The sequence below is a fragment of the Cotesia typhae genome, unplaced genomic scaffold (assembly GCF_013202065.1).
Source record: "Cotesia typhae breed Kobodo isofemale line unplaced genomic scaffold, CoteBio_Ctyphae scaffold_152, whole genome shotgun sequence".
NCBI classification, from domain to species: domain Eukaryota; kingdom Metazoa; phylum Arthropoda; class Insecta; order Hymenoptera; family Braconidae; genus Cotesia; species Cotesia typhae.
In genome coordinates this window covers 2,382,016-2,402,955 of record NW_027423776.1, presented here as the reverse complement: position 1 = coordinate 2,402,955, position 20,940 = coordinate 2,382,016, and the positions used below count along the sequence as shown (strand labels likewise).

At 28.6% G+C, this 20,940-nt stretch overlaps 3 protein-coding genes across 5 annotated transcripts in view; 1 reads left to right on the top strand and 2 right to left on the bottom strand.

Annotated features, from left to right (window-relative positions):
- The window catches only part of LOC141536217 (putative phosphorylase b kinase regulatory subunit beta), a 112,443-nt gene that overhangs the window by 51,630 nt on the left and 39,873 nt on the right, over window positions 1–20,940 (top strand). The gene's annotated exons all lie outside the window — the stretch shown is intronic.
- Spz4 (Spaetzle domain-containing protein 4) lies at window positions 1,741–7,745 on the bottom strand. Its single transcript, XM_074256512.1, has 6 exons — window positions 7,724–7,745; window positions 5,790–5,974; window positions 4,120–4,275; window positions 3,359–4,039; window positions 2,933–3,055; window positions 1,741–2,040 (listed from the first exon to the last, which is right to left on the bottom strand). Exons 2-6 carry the CDS (start codon window positions 5,972–5,974, stop codon window positions 1,803–1,805), a joined length of 1,383 nt encoding a protein of 460 aa, XP_074112613.1. The 5' UTR covers window positions 7,724–7,745; the 3' UTR covers window positions 1,741–1,802.
- LOC141536009 (uncharacterized) overlaps window positions 10,999–20,940 on the bottom strand; it is a 29,988-nt gene continuing 20,046 nt past the window's right edge. For all 3 annotated transcript variants that reach the window (XM_074256207.1, XM_074256206.1, XM_074256208.1), the window contains 4 exons: window positions 14,294–14,492; window positions 13,438–13,745; window positions 12,851–13,187; window positions 10,999–12,758 (listed from right to left, as the gene is read on the bottom strand). In XM_074256207.1, coding sequence (XP_074112308.1) covers window positions 12,582–12,758; window positions 12,851–13,187; window positions 13,438–13,745; window positions 14,294–14,492 — 1,021 coding nt within the window. In that variant the 3' untranslated portion in view covers window positions 10,999–12,581. The remainder of the gene's footprint in view (window positions 12,759–12,850; window positions 13,188–13,437; window positions 13,746–14,293; window positions 14,493–20,940) is intronic.

The window sequence follows — 20,940 nt, the reverse complement described above, 5'->3', positions numbered from 1 at the left end:
CTATGTATCAAATTGGATTTTTCATTAAGGTTGTTCTGTGGTTTTACTCTTATCTCACTGATAGATTGCAATCTGGAAGCCCGCAAGGATCCATTCTAGGCCCTATATGGCTATAATCTTCCTCAAATCACTGTTAATGGAAATGTCATTCCATATGTTAACTCAATCAAACATCTTGGGGTTCATATAACAAACAATCCCTCCTGGGATGTTCATGTGGCTCATACCACGCGTAAGGCTTAGGGTACACTTAACAGCCTCAAGCATAGGAAGAACATACTGTTGACTGCAAATAGCAAACTACTAGTCACGGCCTTAATTATTCCAATAATTGATTATTGTTCATTGGTATTGATCAATAATTCTAAAAAACTAGACTATGAATTACAGCGCTTGATAAACAACGGTATCAGGTTCATTTTCAATTTGAAGCATGATGACCATATCACTCCTCATCGCCGTTTCCTAAAATAGCTCTCAATCAAATCTAAAAAACTATATTTTTTATCTTGTTTTTTTTTTATAAATTAATCAATTCTGGTGAGTCGAATTTTTTAAGGTGTCTCTTTGTCGAGAAGTTAGAAGACATTAGACGCTCCGGAAGGCTGGTTTCAAAGTACAATAATGTCTCGTTCAGCTTTCCAAACTCCTCAACATCCGCATATGAGTACTCTTTCTTAATCTCGTCAATACGCTTCTAGAGCGAAATACCACTGGATGTCATAAACTCACTTAGCATAGAGACATTTAAATTCAGAGCCTTTGAATTCTTCTACCATCTAGAACTCAGGGAGAACTATGAACCACAGTTTACAAGAGTTTTATAAAATTTATAGGATAAACAAATCTACAAAACTTTATTGCTCTAATTCATGAGTGACTCTATTTATGCTATCATTTATAATTAATTACATTGATAAATATCTATGTTTATGGTTTTACATGTACTTCATTCTTTTTCTTTTATACCTTCACCGAATTGTTCTACACTGACAAAAAAGTAACTCGAGTCACGGGAATAATATATTATACCTCTTGAGAAGGAAAATAAGAAAAGCCTCAGATCACATGTAATTATTGGCCGAGGTCGACAAACACGTGATCTGAGGCTTTTCTTATTTATCTTCCCAAGGGGTGTAATATACTATTCCCGTGACTCGAGTTACTTTTTTGTCAGTGTAAAACGATTCGGTGTATCCAAAATGAACTTTTTTTCATTTTAAGAACGTTTTTTTCTGTATTCTAAAAAAAAGTATTCCCCGAAAAAAGGTTTATTGATTCCAGAAAATATCTTTCAAGACCAAAATAGTTTCAAATGTATTAATTTTTTTGAAGCAAAGAGAATATTTCAATTGGTTGTTTTATACTTTCCTCGTATGATTTGTTCTTATCAGTTTTAGTTTTTTAAACTAAGTGTATTATACAGAAAGAAAAATTTATTTGAACTATAAAAATTTTGTAGGGAATACTGAAATCGTTCCGCAGCAAAATGATATTTTGAATCGAGAAAATTGATTTTGTGATAAAGAAATTCTGTTTTTTTTTTTTTTTTTTTTTTTTTTTGTAAAAATATCGTTCATGTACAATAAAATGAATATCAGCAAATATTGAGAATTGATTTATTTTTAATCTTTTGTTGATAAATTCATTACAATAAATAATCCATAAAAATATTAATGAAATCACTAGCCTTTTATTTACTTATTTTTATAACTTTATAACTCGCACATCAAAGTTTTTGATATAGATCTACAGTCGAAACTAAAAAACAAAAACATTGTTTGATTTATTTTATTTATTAATCAGTCAAGTGATTTTCGTATTTTTATTTTTCGCCTTTGTAAGCGAGGTGAGCGCGAGGTAACGCGAAATTCAATAGGCAAATCATAGCAACGGCAAACGCAGCAGCTCGGAAATTTGAACCAATCACTAAAAATTCCTCGACACTCGTTATTTGGATCATAAGCAAGGAGGCGATGAAGTCTATATTGTTGTTCACATCTGCAGCCTTCTCTGCAATACATCTGCTTTTTTTCATGTCTAAAATAAATAATTGTAATTTTAAGTTAGGTTAACAAAATCCCAATTATATTTCCTTGAGAGATCATTCCTAATAAAAATTTTTTAGGACTCGCTCAAGATTTGTCGATGTTTTAATGATCACCGAAAATAGAACTTTTTTCGTTTTTAATTTTTATTCTTACGTTTTTTAGCTCTTCGAGCTCTAAAAAATAAATTTTGAGTCATTTTGAGCTCTCCAAGCTCAAAAATCTATTCGAAGCTTGATAAAACACTATATTTTAAATTTTCAAACCGCAATAACTTTTGAATAAATCAAACGATTTTCACGCGGTTGGCGGCATTCGACGCAGTTTTTTAAGCTTCATGAAGAACTTTTAAGATTGAATTGATCGAGAATTTCGGAGTAATTACGAAAAAACACTTTTGTCGGTTTTCTTTCGACAACGATAACTCACGAACGAATCAACCGATTTTGATCGGACTGGCAGCGATCGACGTGGTTTTTTGACATCAAGAGCTGATTAGTTTTTTAAATCGATCGGTAAAACTGTTTTAAAGTTATTCCAAAAAAACCACATTTGAAAATTTTTTATGTAGCTTTTTTAAGATTTCTCAAAATCTACTGATCTCAATCGATTTAAACTGTATTCAAAGTTTGGTCAAGTCCTTTCGAATGGTGCCAACCGCGATGGAATCAGTCAAGCCGTTCAAAAGTTATGAGAGGGTCACATACATGCATACATACATGCAGACACCATCGCGAAAATAATCAGGGAAGCTTTCTAGGACATAACGTCGAGATCGGATGAAAACTCGATTTTCGAAAAATGGGATAAAAACAATAACTTCCCGATTTTTGAAAATTTTCGATTTCCTTAGCGGGAAGTTAAAAATGAAATATTTAACTCACGTGCATTTTTCCCAATGAACATATTGTTCAAAAGGATATAAATTTAAAAGCGCTAAAACTTCTCCACGAGTATTATTTGCCCAAAACGGTGCAACGACTTCTTCTTTTACTGGACATGCATTTCTGTAATAAATAAATAAATATTATAAGGTATATAGGTTCTAAATATCATGCATAATCAAAGAAAATATAAAATAAAATACTAAAGTATGAATTAAAAATTATTATGAGTGGAGATAAATTCAAATTGATTGTAAAAAATTAGATTTAGATTACAATAAATTCCATTTAAAACGTTAGTAAGAAGTTATTTGTTTGATAAATTTTAATAGATGTAATGAAAATATTAAATGTTATACGACATAAATTCTACGTATCCTATGATCAAGCATGCTGACTTTCCGAAAACAAAACATAACTACCCACATTCCGCGTAGTTTGAGAACTGGTCGTTCAGTCTGCTCCTTTGTTGCATCTTGGAATAATTGACTTTTATTGTTAAGTTTATTGTCGGATAACATATGTTCTGAATGAGGTTTTGGTGATTGGTAATTTTGTCCATTGGTAGACAATTCGTCTTTATTAATTCGATCAGTGCTCGTATCAATTTGCTCACCAAGGGTCGTTGAAGTTTGAGCAAAACTTTCAGGGTTGGTGGTTGTTTTTTCTATATCTAATGAACTTATTGGATTAGTTGTTGTTAGATTTAATACAGCATACTCTGTTGTTGATAGAAAATCCGGCATTTTATCGATACTAGAATTTTTGACTCGAGCTATGTCTGATAATAGAACTGTCGTTTTTAAATTATTTTCTTTATTTTCATCAGTGTTATTGAGACCATTTGGTAATTTATCATTTGATTCTGTCATAGCTGTAGCTTTGTATAATTTTGTTGAAAGAGTTGAGTTTAAGTGTGATGAATTTTCATTCAATGAAACTTTGTTTGTAGATGGATACGTAGAAGATGCTGTAAATTGCGAATGTAGTCTCGTTGAATCATGGAATCTTGGTATTTTCTCTGTAAATGTATGATCTTGATTTTTATTTCTGGTAATTTGATAATCATCTTCATTTTGATTGTAGTCATAATCTCCAAAAAAGCTACTGAAATAAGAATAAACATTTTATTATTAAAAAAAAGTAAATATGATAACTATTTGTTTGTTTTTGAATTCAATAATTACCGGGGGTCATTAAAAAGTTTTGGATTTCGTTGCTCGATTTCCAAATCAATATCATTTTTTTCTAATTCATTTTTCAGAACAAGAATATGTTTTTCATCTCCGTACATTCGTCTCATCAAACCTTGATTTTCTTGAACAAATCTTCTTACTGCATGCCTAATAATTAATAGTTATTATTCAATATTTTGTCTTCAAATACGGTTTATCTTGAAAAATTTCTTCAAGATTTATTATTACGAATTTTGCAATTGATTCCAACTTGATTTTCTGACTTTAAAAATAAGTTTACAATAAGAAAAAAACGTCGGTATAAAATTACTTATTTTCTTATAGATAAAAATATCTAAATACTAGACGACCTGGAGAACTTCGTATCGACTACATATATTTGTGAGAAGTATAATCGGAACTTAATACAAAATTTTTATTTACATTAAATGCAGCACAGTTGTACACTTAATTAATTTAAAGCTTACTGATGTACTACATTTTTTGTCTTTCTTCGCGCTGCGTAAATATATGAAGATGATGTTTTTCCGACTCACGTACACGCGACGTAACATATGTGCACGAAACAGGGAAACTCCGATTTGAATCCGTAAATTTTCAATGACTGGCCTTGCGATTTTTTTATGGTCGTCAGTGCGGTTTGAACGTGAAGTAGCTCATCGCACATTTGATTGACTTTGACTACCTAAGTCAGGTCGTCATTTCCTTGGCATTTTGAAACAACAACAATAAAAAAGTTCTTGCGCACTGACAAACTAATGATATATTTTATTAATCGGCTTGAAGTTTATTTATTGTTTTTGACAACTAACAGACACTTTTTTTTATTTCTGGAAACAAAACAGACTAAAAAAATCGGGCCTCACTTCATAGCTAGGAACAGACCAAAGAGATCGGACCTCATTTCTCATCAGCTAGAAACATTTTGTATTGGAAATCTAAATTGTCGTTTTTAGTAGTTTCGGTCAATTATTATTTATGTTTCTCACCGTTTAAACCTTTCATGAACTTCCACGAATATTTCAAGATCAAAATTAGCTAAATCGGTTCAGCCATTCTCGAGTTTTAGTGAGATAAACGAACAGCAATTGATTTTTATATTATCTATGAGTGTGAGAAAAAAATCGGATAGCTCGGACTGGGATTTAAATTCAGAACTTCTCAATTACATGTCGTATGCTATTTAATTTTTTATTTTTCGATTTTTAAATATTTATTAAATTTTTTCTAAACTATCCTTGGATTATAAAGTATAAAACAAAAAAAAATTATCAAAATCGGTCAAGCCGTGTTAGAGTTTTAGCGAGACTAACGCACAGCAATTCATTTTTATATAAATAGATAGATTTATTGATCAGGTTTTCAATCAAAAGAACAAGTTTTTTAAGGTTTAGTACAATAAATTTTCAAATTACATTACATTTTCTTATTTTTATGAGAATAAGAATGTTAATAAAGAAAAATTAAAGTAGACATAGAACCAAAATAGTGACAAAAAAGTTATAAGAAATTTTAAACATGATTGATTCTACAGGTCAGCCATTGAATGTAATTGTTAAAAGTAGGAATTAACTCCATTTGTGAATAAAGTTCTTTCAATAAAGTGTTTTCAATTATATACATACAATGTTAAATAATAAAAAAAAAATTATTAATTATACCATGGATAAAATTTTCCAGCTACGGTACACCAATTTTGATGTTGAAAATCACATGGAAGTTTTTCGAAGTACGCTTTTGCATTCCTTGCAAACGGTTTTTTACATGCTGATGATGCGTCATATCCAAATGAATTCATATAACTAGATTCAGGAAGTTGAGAGACAGTAAATGGTGAAATTACCATCTGAAATAATTTTTATTTCTTGTAAGTCTAGTATTTATTAAATTTTTGGAGTTTACAAATGCAATTGTTTGCACTTTCGAGCTATAAATACATACAATACCTCCAACAGTTACAAGAGGTCTGTACACAGTCTCACACACACACAGACACACACATACACGCGCACATCCGTACATACATACATACTTACATACTTACTAATAAAGTACCAATGAAATTGAAATACATACTGAAGATTTGGCCGAGTTTTTAGTAGAAAACAATGTTGGAAATCTTAAAAGAAATAGTATATTACACACCGAGGGAAGTAAAGTAAGAAATGTCTCAGATCACATGTAATTGTTGGCCGAGGCGAAGCCGAGGTCAACAAACATGTGATCTGAGGTTTTCTTATTTACTTCCCGAGGAGTGTATGCTATTTTTTTGCTCGACGAAGGCAGAAAGTGGCAACTTCATTTAGCGCAGCGGGCCGAAAGTTGACGCTTTCTGCCCGTCGAGCAAAAAAAATTTTTATCATTAAAATTTTTCAAAAAGCATGAAAATAACAATATTGAAAGTTTCTAACTTAAAAATTGTGTAAAAAATAATTTCAAAAATTTTTTTACTTCTTTTCTTTTTCAAGTACTCGAGAAAGCGCAAATTTTGGAAAAAAAAAAAAAAAAAATTTCTATTCAGTCTCATAAAAAAGTTAACAAAACATTGAAAAAATTTGATATTTTTTTGTGTGGCAGATTTTTTCCAAAGTAAATAAATCAACTAATCTTTTTTAAACTGACCGATATTTGTACGTAAAACGCCTCACTTATATCACTTCAATGTACGTTTTTATCTACATACATTAAATAATCAAGAAAAATTGTCTGTATGTTGAATTTAAGTGTTGTGTGGCATCTAGAAAAAAAAAAAAAAAAAAAAAAAAAATAGGAAAACGGTTGACTCTGAAGGTCATCTCTGCGACTTCCCGCTAATTACCTACTTAGGCGCTTAAAATTGCACTTATGACATTTTTGAGCTTTTCGAGCTCAAAAACACAATTTATGTGTTATTTTCAGCTCTCTGAGCTCAAAGAGAATAGCTTTTCTATGCTTTTAATCTCAAAAGTCTGATGAAAGTTTCATAGAACACTATTTTTTTAATTTTCAAACCGCACTAACTTTTGAATGAATAAACCGATTTTCCTGCGATTGGCGGCATTAAACGCAGTCTTTTAAGCCTCATAAAGAATATTTAAGTTAAAATTGATCGAACAAGGAATTGCGGTGCAATTCCGAAAAATACTTTTTTCGGTTTTTTTTCGTTCACGATATCTCTTGAACAAATCAACCGATTTTGACCGGTAAGAGGCGATCGACGTAGTTTTTCAAGGTCAAAAGCTGGTTAGTTTTTGGAGATGATTGATCAAGCCGTTTAAAAGTTATTCCAAAATAACCACATTAAAAAAAATTTTTTTTTCAGTTTTTTGGAGATTTCCCAAAATCTATCGGTCCGAATGGCACCAACCGCGATGAAATCGATCAAGCTGTTTAAAAGTTATAAGCGGTTCACACACACACAGACATAGTGACAACCTCGCGAGGATAGTTGGGGAAGATTCCTGTGATCTTCAATCGTCGAGATCTGATGAAAACTCGATTTTTGCAAAACGGGGTGAAATCAATAACTTCCAGATTTTTGAAAATCTTTGATTTTCTTAGCGGGAAGTTAAAAAAAAAAAAAAACGATCGAAAACAAAATTAAAATGCAACTCACCTGTAGAATAAATAAACTAAATGCACTCATCATTTAAACTTAATAACAGAAAATCCAGGATGATATACTAAAATTACAAAATAATAGGCATAAAGTTGTTGACTAAATTACGTAAATATACATATTTTTCAAATGTTTCACTTAAATTACATTTATAATAATTTATATTTTCTTTAACACTCTATGCTCGTGTACTGTCGATTAAAATGATTATCGATTGTTGTTGTGCTAATAGAAGCACCTCTTTCTTAGGTGAAGACGCTTTCATTACTGCTGTTAAAATCAAGTATCTGATACTTCAGAGGAAGAGAGTAGGGAAGGTGAGAGAAGAGTAATACAAAAAACGTTAAAAACGTACTATAATGGAAAAAATACACCTACTGCCAGGCATTGACTTAAAACCTCCAAATGAAACAGTGCTCATATACACTTGGTTGATCATGGAAAGGCGAAAACAAAGATGGAGAAAGGTTTTAATATAACTTATAACCATTTCAAATACATTTTAAAGAGAGAAAGAAAAATATTAAGAGTAGGTCACTTGATAGGATACCGTTAACGCACTTCTATTTATGTGTGTCACCGGAATTAACGCTATTTAACAGAAAAATATTTTCAAGCTTTGATTTTCAGCAATATTGTTTCAAGTTAATTGTTAGCTCTTCTTTTTCCATTAAACATTGAAAACTTGATTTAATTTTTTTTAAAGATGCATATGGGTGATTCTCTGCAAGTACGCCTTAGATCTGTACAAAATTGCCCGACCAAATTATTTTTGATTTTACAAAAAAAATGTTATTAAAGGCTACAAAACCATCAGCTTAATGATAATTAATACACACTTTAATGTAATTAAATCAATTAACTTTCTGTACTTTTTGTTGAAGAAAATTGTTAGTTAACTAATTAAGTTTATAAACATCATGGACAAAATTATATATTATAGACGAATAACTTGAAATTTAATCTTAAAATTTCAATTTTGGGAAAGTGACAGCCGAGGGGACGGAGATTTCGTCGATTTATGAATTTATAGCAAAAAAACCCAAATTTATTTCATTTTTGTTTTCAATCCTCCAAATAGAAATATTTTTTTGCTTTCGTAATAAATTTGTTTTAGTTACGAAATAACAATTTTTCTAACAAAAAAATGCCCGGAACAGCAAACAACATCCTTACAAAGAATCACCCATATCTATCTTTCAAAATACCTAAAAATAAATTTCATAAATTCGAAATCATAACGAATCAGTATTTTTTTTAAATTGACTGTTTTTTTTTTTTTCTAATATTTACAAAGATGAACGGTAACCTACTTTTTACACTTGTACAATAAGAAAACTTTGTTTTTTTTCCGAAATAATTAAAAATTTTCAAAAAATGTTCTAATTAGAGCTATTGTTCCAAGAACCAAGACTGATAATAAACAACGGGCTCAACATCGACTTGATTATTTAAATTAATATTTGTACTTTATAACTATAAAAAATTAATTTTTTCCCTCTGTCTAACAATAATTATTTATTTATGTATGACAATTAAGCATACCAGACAAAAAAGGTCTGATATTATGTTTAATTGATTATTGCAACCGTTTAAAAGATATTCGTATCCGAATCCCAACGCTTTCTGATTTCAATAACTTTTTAATGACTTTTCCAAATTTATCCATTAAATTCATGAATTTTAGATATTTTCATTAGAATTATAGCTCATATTACTATAATTGAAGTTTTCTTAACCATATTAATAAATGTAAGGAAGCTTTACTTTCGGAAAAAGAGAATGATATGTCAGTTTTTATTATTTACAAGGAAAAGTTCCCAGGTGTCCGCCTCCGATTTGGATACCGTTAAAATATGTTATTCTGTATCGAATTCTAATTTTAAGAAATTTCGAAGTAATTCCGAAAAAACACTTTTTTCGCTTTTCTTTCGACAACGATAACTCACGAACGAATCAACCGATTTTGATCGGGCTGGCAGCGATCAACGTGGTTTTTGATGTTGAGCTGATTTGTTCTTAGAATTGATCGGTACAGCCGTTTAAAAGTTATTCGAAAAAAAAACCACATTTGAAAAAAATTTTTTTGTAGTTTTTTTGAGATTTCTATTAAGATATCATTCGTCGACTTTTGATACTATTTTTAATTTATTTTGTAGTTGGGAAAATTTTTAAAAATCGAGAATAAATTAAGCTTTAGCTTTTATCATCAAATGACTTTCATCTGTTACAAATCCTTTTTTAGGTAGATTACTAATTTACTATTTTTTAGGTAGATATCTTTGAATATCTATTTGGTGTAGTCGATCTCATATCGTTATTTGCAAAAATATAATAAAAAATAAATTCTAGGACATTATTGCTTTTGAAAAACGTGTTTTTTTTCAATATTGAAACAAGAAATCTATCGGTCCATGTCGGGTATGGCCGAATGATGTTTTTTTCATCTCCGTTCGACAAATGGTTATTAAGTTAGTAACAATAATGGTTGGCGCCATTTTACGTTAAATTTTCTAAACAAATGTTCTAGTTAGTTCAAAAATGATCAAATCACTTTGAAATTTCAATGGCTTATTCATGATATAAAAATGATCATTTTAAATTTGGTAGGAATTTATACGTAAAAATTTTGATTTTTCAGTGGAAGTCACAAACAGTTGCGCTCATCCAAACCCTTTCGCAAAGATGAGAAAATGGTTGTCACTATTAAATAAATAAATACATATACTTAAATCATATAAATTTTAAGAGCAAATAAATAGTGATTGGGTCTTAGATGATATAATCATGTGAAAATTTGAATTGTTACATTCATTATTAACAATTATAAGAATATGAGCTGTTCTTTGTCGAAATTTTACAGGAAGTTACTTTAAACAGTCGTTACAGTAATTATTGTGACTATATTCTACAAAAAAATTTTAATCTATGAATTAACTTTTGTTCGATTATAGTAAAAGATGCTGTAAAATGAAATTTTATGGTCTAAGCCAAGAAAAAAGAAGAGTCAATTTCACAAACGCCATAAACCTCGAAATTAAAATTTCTAAACAAATTTATAACCATTTAAATTGAAGTTAGTTTAAAAATTTCAAAACTTGCTTTTTATAATTTTGAATTTCTTAAATTTAGAGAGAACAAAAAGTAAATTGTTTTCGTAACTGGAAAAATTTTTAACAGATGTTATATCTATATTAACATAAGGTTTCACTAATTTTCAGGCTTGATTAGGTAATTGTTTAAAGAATAATTTTACTTTAATTAGCCGTGAATACGGTTGCAACAATTTATTTTCCATGTGTATATATTATTGTGATTATTAATATTACTTTATTATTGACATTTTGCATGTGATATTCATTCTTACACAGGTTTTTTATTTCTTAGCAATAGATTTTATCAATATCCTAAGTGAATTTTACAAATGCGAAGTCTTTTTTCAATTACATTAATAAGCAAGCGATAAATTAAAAAAACTAAACTCACTTCTCTAGATAAATTCGCAATAAAACAATGCTTTTAAAAATCAAATTTTACAGATACTTATGTATTTATTAATCACTAAGACTATTTTAACAATTCGCTTAATTCTGTACAAGATTTTCATCAAAGTTTTTACCTCTTGCAAAAACATTCATGATAACAATAAGCGATTTTTAAATTTGGAAAAGATTAACTTGTAATCTTTGCTATGAAAAATTATATATAATTTGACTTACAAAGGTTTTTCCGCAGTTTACAAAAATATATGGAAAAAAGCACAAACTATTTATCTTGATATTGTTTAGATGAGCGATAGAAAATCTTAAAATGCCACTATTATAAAATATTAAAGTATTATTCAATTTCGCTCTTAATTTACTCATCCTATTATACACAGATTACGAATAATATATAATTGGTGATTGACATATTTAAATACTTAATCATATTAAATGAGAGATCTTTCAAATAGGCCTTTAATTTAGCCTTGTTTAATATATGTTTACATTAGTCTTTTCATTAGTATTTTATACGTTAGTCGTAAACTAATCTCAGTATTTTAATTTTATTAAATACAATTAATAATTTCAGAATTTGAATAACATTACTTATTATAAAATATAACTAATAATAAACAAATGATTGTTTTTCTTACAATATTTTTGATCACAAAAATAGAATTTATCTCGATTCATTTAAAGATATCAAATGAGTCTATCCATACACAACCCTAAGCATAAGCTTTCAAATTTCTTTCATGCAAAGTATCAAATATGTATACAGCTTTTATTCGATTAACGAAAAATTAAAGTAATTGCAAAAAATGAATACAGTAGAGTCTCTAAAACTTTGATTGCAACGAGTCTGAAATTTCTGGAAACAAAGTTATAGAAAACACGGCGGTAGATGAGATAACTATTATCAAAAATATAATTAAGAACTGACCCATGAAAATGATAGATTTTCAAACTAGAAATAAAATAAATAATTTTATATTATGAATTTTATTCTCTCTAGAATTATAGTTTCATCTATCTCAAATTAAATAATTTATAAAATTAATTCGGTTCCAATAACACGTTTAAATACTTTGGCACTAAATTTCATTATTGAATTATTTGGATAATTAATGTAATTTAATAATAATCAATACTTTTTTAAAACGAAATTGAATAATTCGATATATCAAGTTATTACAGTAAAATTAGATGCATTTTCGTAACCATCTAGTATTATTCGATATTATAATCGATATCTGTTTCATCTTTCATATCAAATTCGAGCAATATTTCAGAAGTTATTAAAAATATTATTTGAATCAGTCATAAGCGTAAACTTTTTTATAAGTATTAATCTAGGCTTATAATTATTTTTAAGCATACGATTGGTCCAGTGATATAGCAATTTTATTTCCTTTCTCAACCCAATTTCTAAGTTTTCCTCGTAACTCTTCCAGGCTTTTTGATTTAGCTTTATTAATTCTTTTATATTTGACATCTTTCGGTTTCGTAACTGACCGATGATTACTCATAACTCTGTTGTAAGTCACCTGTGAGAGTGAAATTTTTTATTATTTATTAAACATAAAAAAGAAAAAAGTATGTTTACACCTAAAATTGAATGGATGCTAAATAACGATACCTGAGCTTGTTGACCTGCGTTCTCATCTTTAGGTCGTTCAATAGATGGCAAATCATCCTGTGTAAGCCGTTCAAAGCTTCCATAAATATCTTGCAATCTTCCTTTGCCTTGCTTTGAATTTTTATCTTTTTTTCCTTCCATCTCTAAATTTTCCATTGACTCAGAGCGCTCCTGATTGTTATCATCAGCATCTTCTTCAACAGAATAAACTGTCTCAAGAATTTCAGGCCTTCTCAAAAAACCATTACTTCTTCTCATAGATAAATACTTATTTGAAGGCTCTACTGCATCAGATACAGAACGAATCACAGTTATATCAGTTACATTGGACCGAAACCTATGCAATCAAAATAAAGTTCATGAATCCAAACAGTTAAGAAAATAGAAAGATTTTCGGTTTCTCGTGCTATTTTAAAGAAAAACTTTATTTGAGTTAATAATAGTCTTGATAAAATTAATCTTAGATTTAAATTGAAGCAAAAAAATTCGAAAATTTTTCCATTTCTTTAATTTTTTGAATTAATCAAAGTGAAAATAATCTTAGGTATAAAGAGATAGATTATTAATAATTATTACGCATATGGTACCTCGAAGGAATAGGATCATCTGGCGTTTCTTCGAGGACAACAGCGCTGTCACTATCACCAAGACTGTCTAGTCTATCCAAAGCATCACAAGGTGGAGATTCCCTTGTTTGTGAACTTTTGTCTGCTAGCCTACTTTGAAGTTGTCTTATTACACGTTGCTGTCGCAAAATAATAGCTTCTCTTTGAGATAAACTAGCCTCAATTTCCTTCTGTTTTCTACAAAGTCTTGATTCAAATAAAAACAATTGTGATGATAAAGTCCTCAGTTGTTCAGCTTTTTCTCTTCTTAATCGAATCACCATATCTTCCTACGTATTATAAAAATACTGTTTTATCATGTTTTATCAAAAAAAAAAAAAAATTGTTTATTATTAAGAATTAATATGAAGTATTTCAAATGTTATTTCAACAAATTCAAATGATACATTACACACATGAAGAGGATAGGGCAAATCTGGATGTTGAGGAAAATCGAAGCTTTTTAAAAATCAAACAGAAAATCTTATTTTTTGAGTATGAATAGTAAAAATAAGCAAAACTTTTAAATAAATAAAATTGAATTGTTTTTTAATGCTTATTATTTAATTTTTAACTTACAGCGAAAAAAATTGGGTTTCACCCAGGTGTCCTTAGACACCTGTTATTTTTTTTTAGTTTTTTTAAATATGAGATAATTTTATGATAATTTCTACACGCGCAACAAAGAAATAGTTCAATAGGATTTATTATAACTGCTACAATATTTTTATTAATTTCACTAGTGTTATTAATGAAGTACTAATATATTTATATTGAGCTAAAAATTTCTTATCAATAGGTTTTGAATGATAACGATTGAAATAAACTATTTACTTACTTGTAATTTAAGTGTTCTTCTCCATGTTAACATTTGATGTGTCTGTGTCCTCTGTCGGGCTCTTAATGCTGCTATGATCAACTTAGCTTCTTCCAATGACGTGACTTCAATTTCATTGTTTACTTCTTTGTCATAAGGCTTATCGTCACTTCCAGGAAATATGGCCAAAGAAGTATTGTCCATAGATGCTTCATCGAAACTAAAATCAAACATACAAATATAATTGTAATTTTCAATTACTACCATAATATTTAGCCATATATAATAGCTAAATTTGTCATTAAAGACAAATTTTTGGGAACTGGGGGAAATAAAGGATAAAGGATAAAGAGGAAGGGGAGGATCTTTCTTGAAAAAAAATTAGAAAAATGGTTGATTCTAAAGGCCATCCCGGCAACTTTCCGCTAATTCCATACACACAGAGAAAAGAATAGAACTTATTCCTATGTAGAATGGTAACTATTGCCATGTTACATAGTAACAGAAATTTTGGTTTCAGAAAAGAAGATAACTGGTCAGCTGTTGCAGTCTACGCGCAGTGCCTTCTAGAAAAAAAAAAACCGCAGAAAGAAACATTCGAAGAAGATTTCTAGAACCTCAAAACCTCAACATCCGTTGAAAACTCGATTTTCGAAAAACGGGGTAAGGTAAAGCCAATAACTTCCCAACTTTGGAAAATTTTCAATTTTCTTAGCGGGAAGTTAAAAATTCATTTTCTTCAAATACGGTTCGTACAGATATAAAATTTGATAAAATCTCAAGAGAAACAGGAAATTTCAGGGATAGCCTCCAGGGTCAACTGATTTAAATATTTTTTCTTTTTTAATAATTGGATATCGGCTGAATACGAATTTTGCGATAATTGACTTCATATGCAGATTATGTTGAAGTGTTGAGTAGAATGTAAAGAATGAATGTCTTCATTTATAACCTAGGACTTCTTGAAACATGAAATTTAGGACGTCGATTAAACTTTAATAACATTTACTAAAAATTTTCTTACAACAATCGTTTCTTTGGCAGCGGGGACGTAACAGATTAAAATGAATGTATTATCCAAACACTTGATATTTGGAAAATAAATTCGGCTCATATTTAAATAGAATTCGTAAAAAAACATTCGTAAAGTTAATTTTCTATAAAAAATTGATGTCATTAAGAAAATTTTATTAAGCGAGAAAATTCGTCGTACTTGAAGCTAGACAGATTTCTTTATTTATGAGACCTTCAATTTCTTTAACTAAAACTTTCAATGCTCACTTCAAATTTTTTTTTTTTTCGTGTCAATTATCATACATTTTTGTAAGAAAGCCACAGGAATATTATAATGATTGCACATTGAAAATTACAATGAATGTTAGCTAGAATAATCACATATGGATTAAAAGGACATGCCAATTCGATAGAATTAGGAATCTGTGCAAGTCAAAACGATACTCTAATTAAATTTCAAGTCTAGATCTAAAAATGCAATTCTATAAAGTGCCCAGCGGAGCGGGCGAGTAACAGCTAATATAAATGGGGCATTCCATGCCAAATTGACTACTTTGAATCATTGCATCAAAAAATTTTGTGTTGAATATTTAACACTTTTTTTATGTGTATATTTAACACAATAAATGTGAAATTTACACATAAAAGTGTTAAATATTTAACATAAAAATTTCTAACACAAAATTTTTTGGTGCACCGACGCAAAATTTTTTACTGTGTAGCTTTCTGTATTCTATTAATAGTATATTACACTACTAGGGCCGAAAGTTGAATTTTCAGCCCTGCGCGTCATGATGCCCGAGGTGAAGCCGAGGCACCATGACGCACAGGACCGAGATTTCAACTTTTGGCCTGTGTAGTGTATACGATTTTTCTTCATAGCCGGTCGAAAGTACGTTATCAATTTTACTTTTTTTAACTTCAAATGCAGATAAGTATGTCTTGATGCCTGCCCCGACATTTGCGGTACGAGCGAAGCGAGTGCTGCTGGTCGTGGGGGCAGGCATCAAATACATTCGAAGAGTCAAGTCTGGTCATATTTTTTAAAAATAAATTAATTTCATTTTTTCAAAGATGTATTTATTTTCATTAGTTTAACAAACTATATTAGTTATTATAAAATTTATCAAACAAAACATATTATAAGCAAAAAATTCTTATTGCATTTTTTTTAATCGTTTCAATTTTCTCTTGAATGATCGCAATTATTAATAATCCTTCCATAAAATACACAGTTTTCAAACTTGATATTGGAGCAGTTAAAAATTATATCTCCACTGAGTATACAGTTTTGATAATTCATAACTTGATTATTCAAATTAAAATTTTTAGATGAGTATTCTGATGATAGTTTACTGGTAGGAACATTATTTTCAGAAATTTTTCTTATTTAACAGATGACAAAACAACATTGATAAATATTTTTAAGGTTAGAGGTAGCAATAGAAATTACAGCGGTTAAGAATTTGCTATAGTGACGGAATAAACAGTCCCTAGTTACAAGTGTAATTACGCATGAGAAATTCTTTTCTCCCGCCGTTACAGAGGGCGCGCGTGTACTTCTCACAGGGAGTTAATGTTAAACTTTCTTTCCTGCCATTAGAGAGGAAAGTACGTACTTTCGACCGAGGTATGAAGAAAAAACAATTTTCAGAATTTTTTCAAATTTTTTTATTCAACCAAAAAAAAGTTGCGAGTTGTGTAAAAAAGACAGCTTTTTTTTGTTAAATAACCATAACTTTTTTGAAAGTTAACTTATTGAGATGTTTTTTTTTGAAATTTTTTTTTAAATGTACTTTAAAAAAAAATAATAATAATAATTCGGATTCATATTCAACGTTTTTTTTTCAAAATTTTGGAAAAAAACAAAAAGTTCGGGATAATTGACATTTTTAATTTTCGATTTTTTTTTTTTATTTTTTTTTTATAAAAAACCAGTATTTTTGCGGATTTCCTGAAATTTTCCGAGTGGCATTATTTTTCTTTTCATTTTTTTTCCTAGAAATGAAAAAAAAATTTTTTTTGAAATATTTGTTTGTCGTTATATCACTCTGAAAATTTTTCAGCCGATTTAGAAAACTTCAAAATCCGAGAAAAAAAAATAAAAGCAAAATTAAAAGTGACAATTCCGAGTCGAAATTAAAAAAGTGATTTGAGCCTCATGAGCCTCCTTTCTTTTGTTTTTGGGTTTGCATTGAAATTTAAAACTGTATTTTTACCCTCATCGGCCTAAAAATAGGCTGTGAAGGTCGAAATCACAGTTTTAAACGGTATTTTGAGCCTAAAGAGCCTCCATCGGGGGTCTGTAGGTTGATTTCATCTTTTTATTTTTTACAACATAGAATTTTTTCATAATAGAAAAAATTTAAGTAAAAAACTGGACTTAGAAAACTATTAACTTTTATCTGTGCAAAAAAATTTTTTTAGTGCAGAGTTGAAATAAAAATTATGACTATTGTAATTAACGTTGCAACAATTTAGCAATCATCCATACAATATACGGACGGTAATAAGCAATAACATCTCAACTTATATTTTTTCTAACGTTTATCGTTAGAATATTCGGGTTAATATATGGGGCAGAGCATTTCATGCCAAATCGACCACTTTTGACCCCGTCAATTTTCGATTTTTCTGAAATTTTTGTATCTTTCTCTTCTAGCTTTTTTTTTGTTAAACAGCCTTAACTTTTTTGAAAATTGACTTATTGGGATGTTTTTTTTTTTAATTTTTTTTTTACAATGTCCTTTTTAGAAAAAAAAGTCAGAACAATAATTCGAATTCATATTCAACATTTTTTTTAAACTTGTAAAGGAAAACGAAAATTTGAGGATGATGCTCATTTTTGATTATCGATTTATTTTTTTTTTAAACCAGTATTTTCCGCGAATTTCTTGAAATTTTCAGTGGCATTTTTTATTCTCTATATTTTTTGTTTTAGAAATGACAAAAAAAATTTTTTTTCCTCCAATGTTTGTTTTTCGTTATGCCACTCTGAAAATTTTTCAGCAGATTTAGAAAACTTCAAAATCCGAGAAAAAAAAATTCAAAATGACAATCATCGATAAGATTGGATTATTTTCTTGTATTTTTTTTTCGAAAACTATTATCTAATTGTGAGAGAATACTCAAATTATCCTGAATTTAGGATATGTAAATTACTTAAACGTGTAAAAATAAAATCATATTCCATTCACAAGTCTACTGTTTATAAATCATTCAACAAAAATGTTTTTAGCTGTGTAAATGAAAATAAATTCAATCAAATTTTGTTTGAAATTAATTACCTCAAAATTTTTGAGAGTTCATGCATTGCTCCAAAATGGATCGAACAACAATTTAATTGTTTTGTTTTTGCATGTAGTTTTGGAAAAAAAATACAAAAAAAAAAATTCCATGGTTTTTTTGATTTTTGATCTAACTTTATTGAAAAAATAATTAAATCTCTTGAATGATTATTATTTTTAATTTTTGTTTTTATTTTTTTTCTCGGATTTTGAAGTTTTCTCAATCTGCTGAAAAATTTTCAGGAGAAATAAACATTTAAAAAAAAAATTTTTTTTTCATTTCTAAAAAAAAATAGAAAGAAAAAAAATACCACTGAAAATTTCAGGAGATTCGCAGAAAATACTAAAGTATTTTATAAAAAAAAAAAAAATCGAAAATCAAAAATGACAATCATTCCGAAATTTTTGTTTTCTTCCAAAAGTTTAAAAAAAAAACGTTGAATATGAATCCACATTATTATTTTCATTTTTTTCTCGAAAGTACATTTAAAAACAAGAATTAAAAAAAAAATAAAACATCCCAGTAAGCCAATTTTCAAAAAAGTTATGGTTATTTACCCAAAAAAAAAAAGATATTTTTTTTAAATAACTCATAACTTTTTTTTTGGTTGAGTAAGAAAATGCGAAAAAATTCTGACAATTGTTTTCAATAGGGTAGAGAAAGATAAAAAAATTTCAGAAAAATCGTCACCATATAGATTTAGTTTATAACAATGATAAGATGTGAATTAGCTCATTGGTCGTACGGTGTAAGGGTTAGTTATCGATCTGGCAAGCGCGCGTCTCAGGTTCGAATCTCGGTTAGAACAGATTTTCAATTTATTTCTATAGTTAGCAAATGTTAGGTCGAAATTAAGAATCACACGTTATTGAACTTGCGATAGCTGTACATCAACAATAAAATATAGATATGACACTGTCAAAATCCTTCTTTTATCATTTTTTATCAAATGGCATATGAGCTGGACATAGCATGCCTCTAACGGCAGCCATTTTTATCTGGATCCATTCCTCTTTCCTTTCTTTCTCCTCGTCTACATTATATTAACAAATAAGAATCTTTTGTACGGTAGAAATGTAGGCTCAGTAGGCTCAATTTATGGTTCTAAAACCGTGATTTCGGCCTAACTTTGGTAAAAGCGGACAAAAATACCACTTGTAGGCTGAAATTATGGTTCTGATATACGCGTCATCGTAGTCGAAAAAATCTAAAACCATAATTTCAACCTATAACTCCTCCGGTAGGTTGTGGAGGCTCAAAATATGTTTTTAATTTTGACTCGGGTAATCACCGATAAGATTTGATATTTTCCAATAAAGTTAGATCAAAAATTAAAAGAAGCATTGAATATTTTTTTGTATTTTTTTTCCAAAACTACATGCAAAAACAAAAAATTGAAATTGTTTTTAGCTACTGTGTAAATGAAAATAAATTCAAAAATAATTTGGTTTTGAATCGATTGCCCCACAATTTTTGAAAGTTCATGCGTTGCTCTAAAATGAATCGAAACAATTTCTTTTTTTCAATTATGCATGTTTTTGAAAAAAAATACGAAAAAATAATTCAATGCTTCTCTTAATTTTTGATCTAACTTTATTGGAAAATACTCAAATCTTTTAATTTTTTTTCTCGGATTTTGAAGTTTTTTAAATTTGCTAAAAAATTTTCAAAGTGGAATAACGAAAAACAAATATTTAAAAAAAAATTTTTTTTTCTATTTCTAAGAAAAAGAATAGAAAGAAAAAAATGCCACTTTGAAAATGTCAGGAAATTCGCAGAAAATACTAAAGTTTTTTTTAAAAAAAATAATCGAAAATTAAAAATGTCAATAATTCCGAAATTTTCGTTTTTTTCGAATTATTATTTTTATTTTTTTTTTTTAAAGTACATTGAAAAAAAAAATTAAAAAAAAAAATATCCCAATAAGTTAATTTTCAAAAAAGTTATGGTTATTTAACATAAAAAAGCTGTCTTTTTTACCTAACTCGTAACTTTTTTTTGGTTGGGTAAAAATTTGAAAAAATTCTGAAAATTGTTTTCAGTAGGGTAGAGACAGATTACAAAATTTCATAAAAATCGAAAAGGGTCGGAGTCAAAAGTGATCGATTTGGCATGGAATGCCCCATATATAAATTCAATTTTCGAAAATCGGGGTGAAAACTACAAATTCTCAATTTATTGAAAAACATTAATTTTCTTAGCGGAAAGTTAAAAATAGAGGGTATGAAGAACAATAATTAACAAATTTTGATGAAATCCTAATGTAAAGAAACTATCATTTTAATTAGTATAATATTGATAATATACATGAAATCTAATTTTTAAAATGTATATACTTTGAAAGCAGAGGTATCAGAGTTTCAAAT

Excerpts from the sequence above, each read along its gene's own strand:
- Spz4 (XM_074256512.1), bottom strand. The coding sequence starts at position 5,974 with ATGGTAATTTCACCATTTACTGTCTCTCAACTTCCTGAATCTAGTTAT. Across the intron at positions 4,040-4,119 it reads AAACTTTTTAATGACCCCCG|TAGCTTTTTTGGAGATTATG; the intron begins GTAATTATTGAA and ends TTCTTATTTCAG. Across the intron at positions 3,056-3,358 it reads GTTCTCAAACTACGCGGAAT|AAATGCATGTCCAGTAAAAG; the intron begins GTGGGTAGTTAT and ends TATTTATTACAG.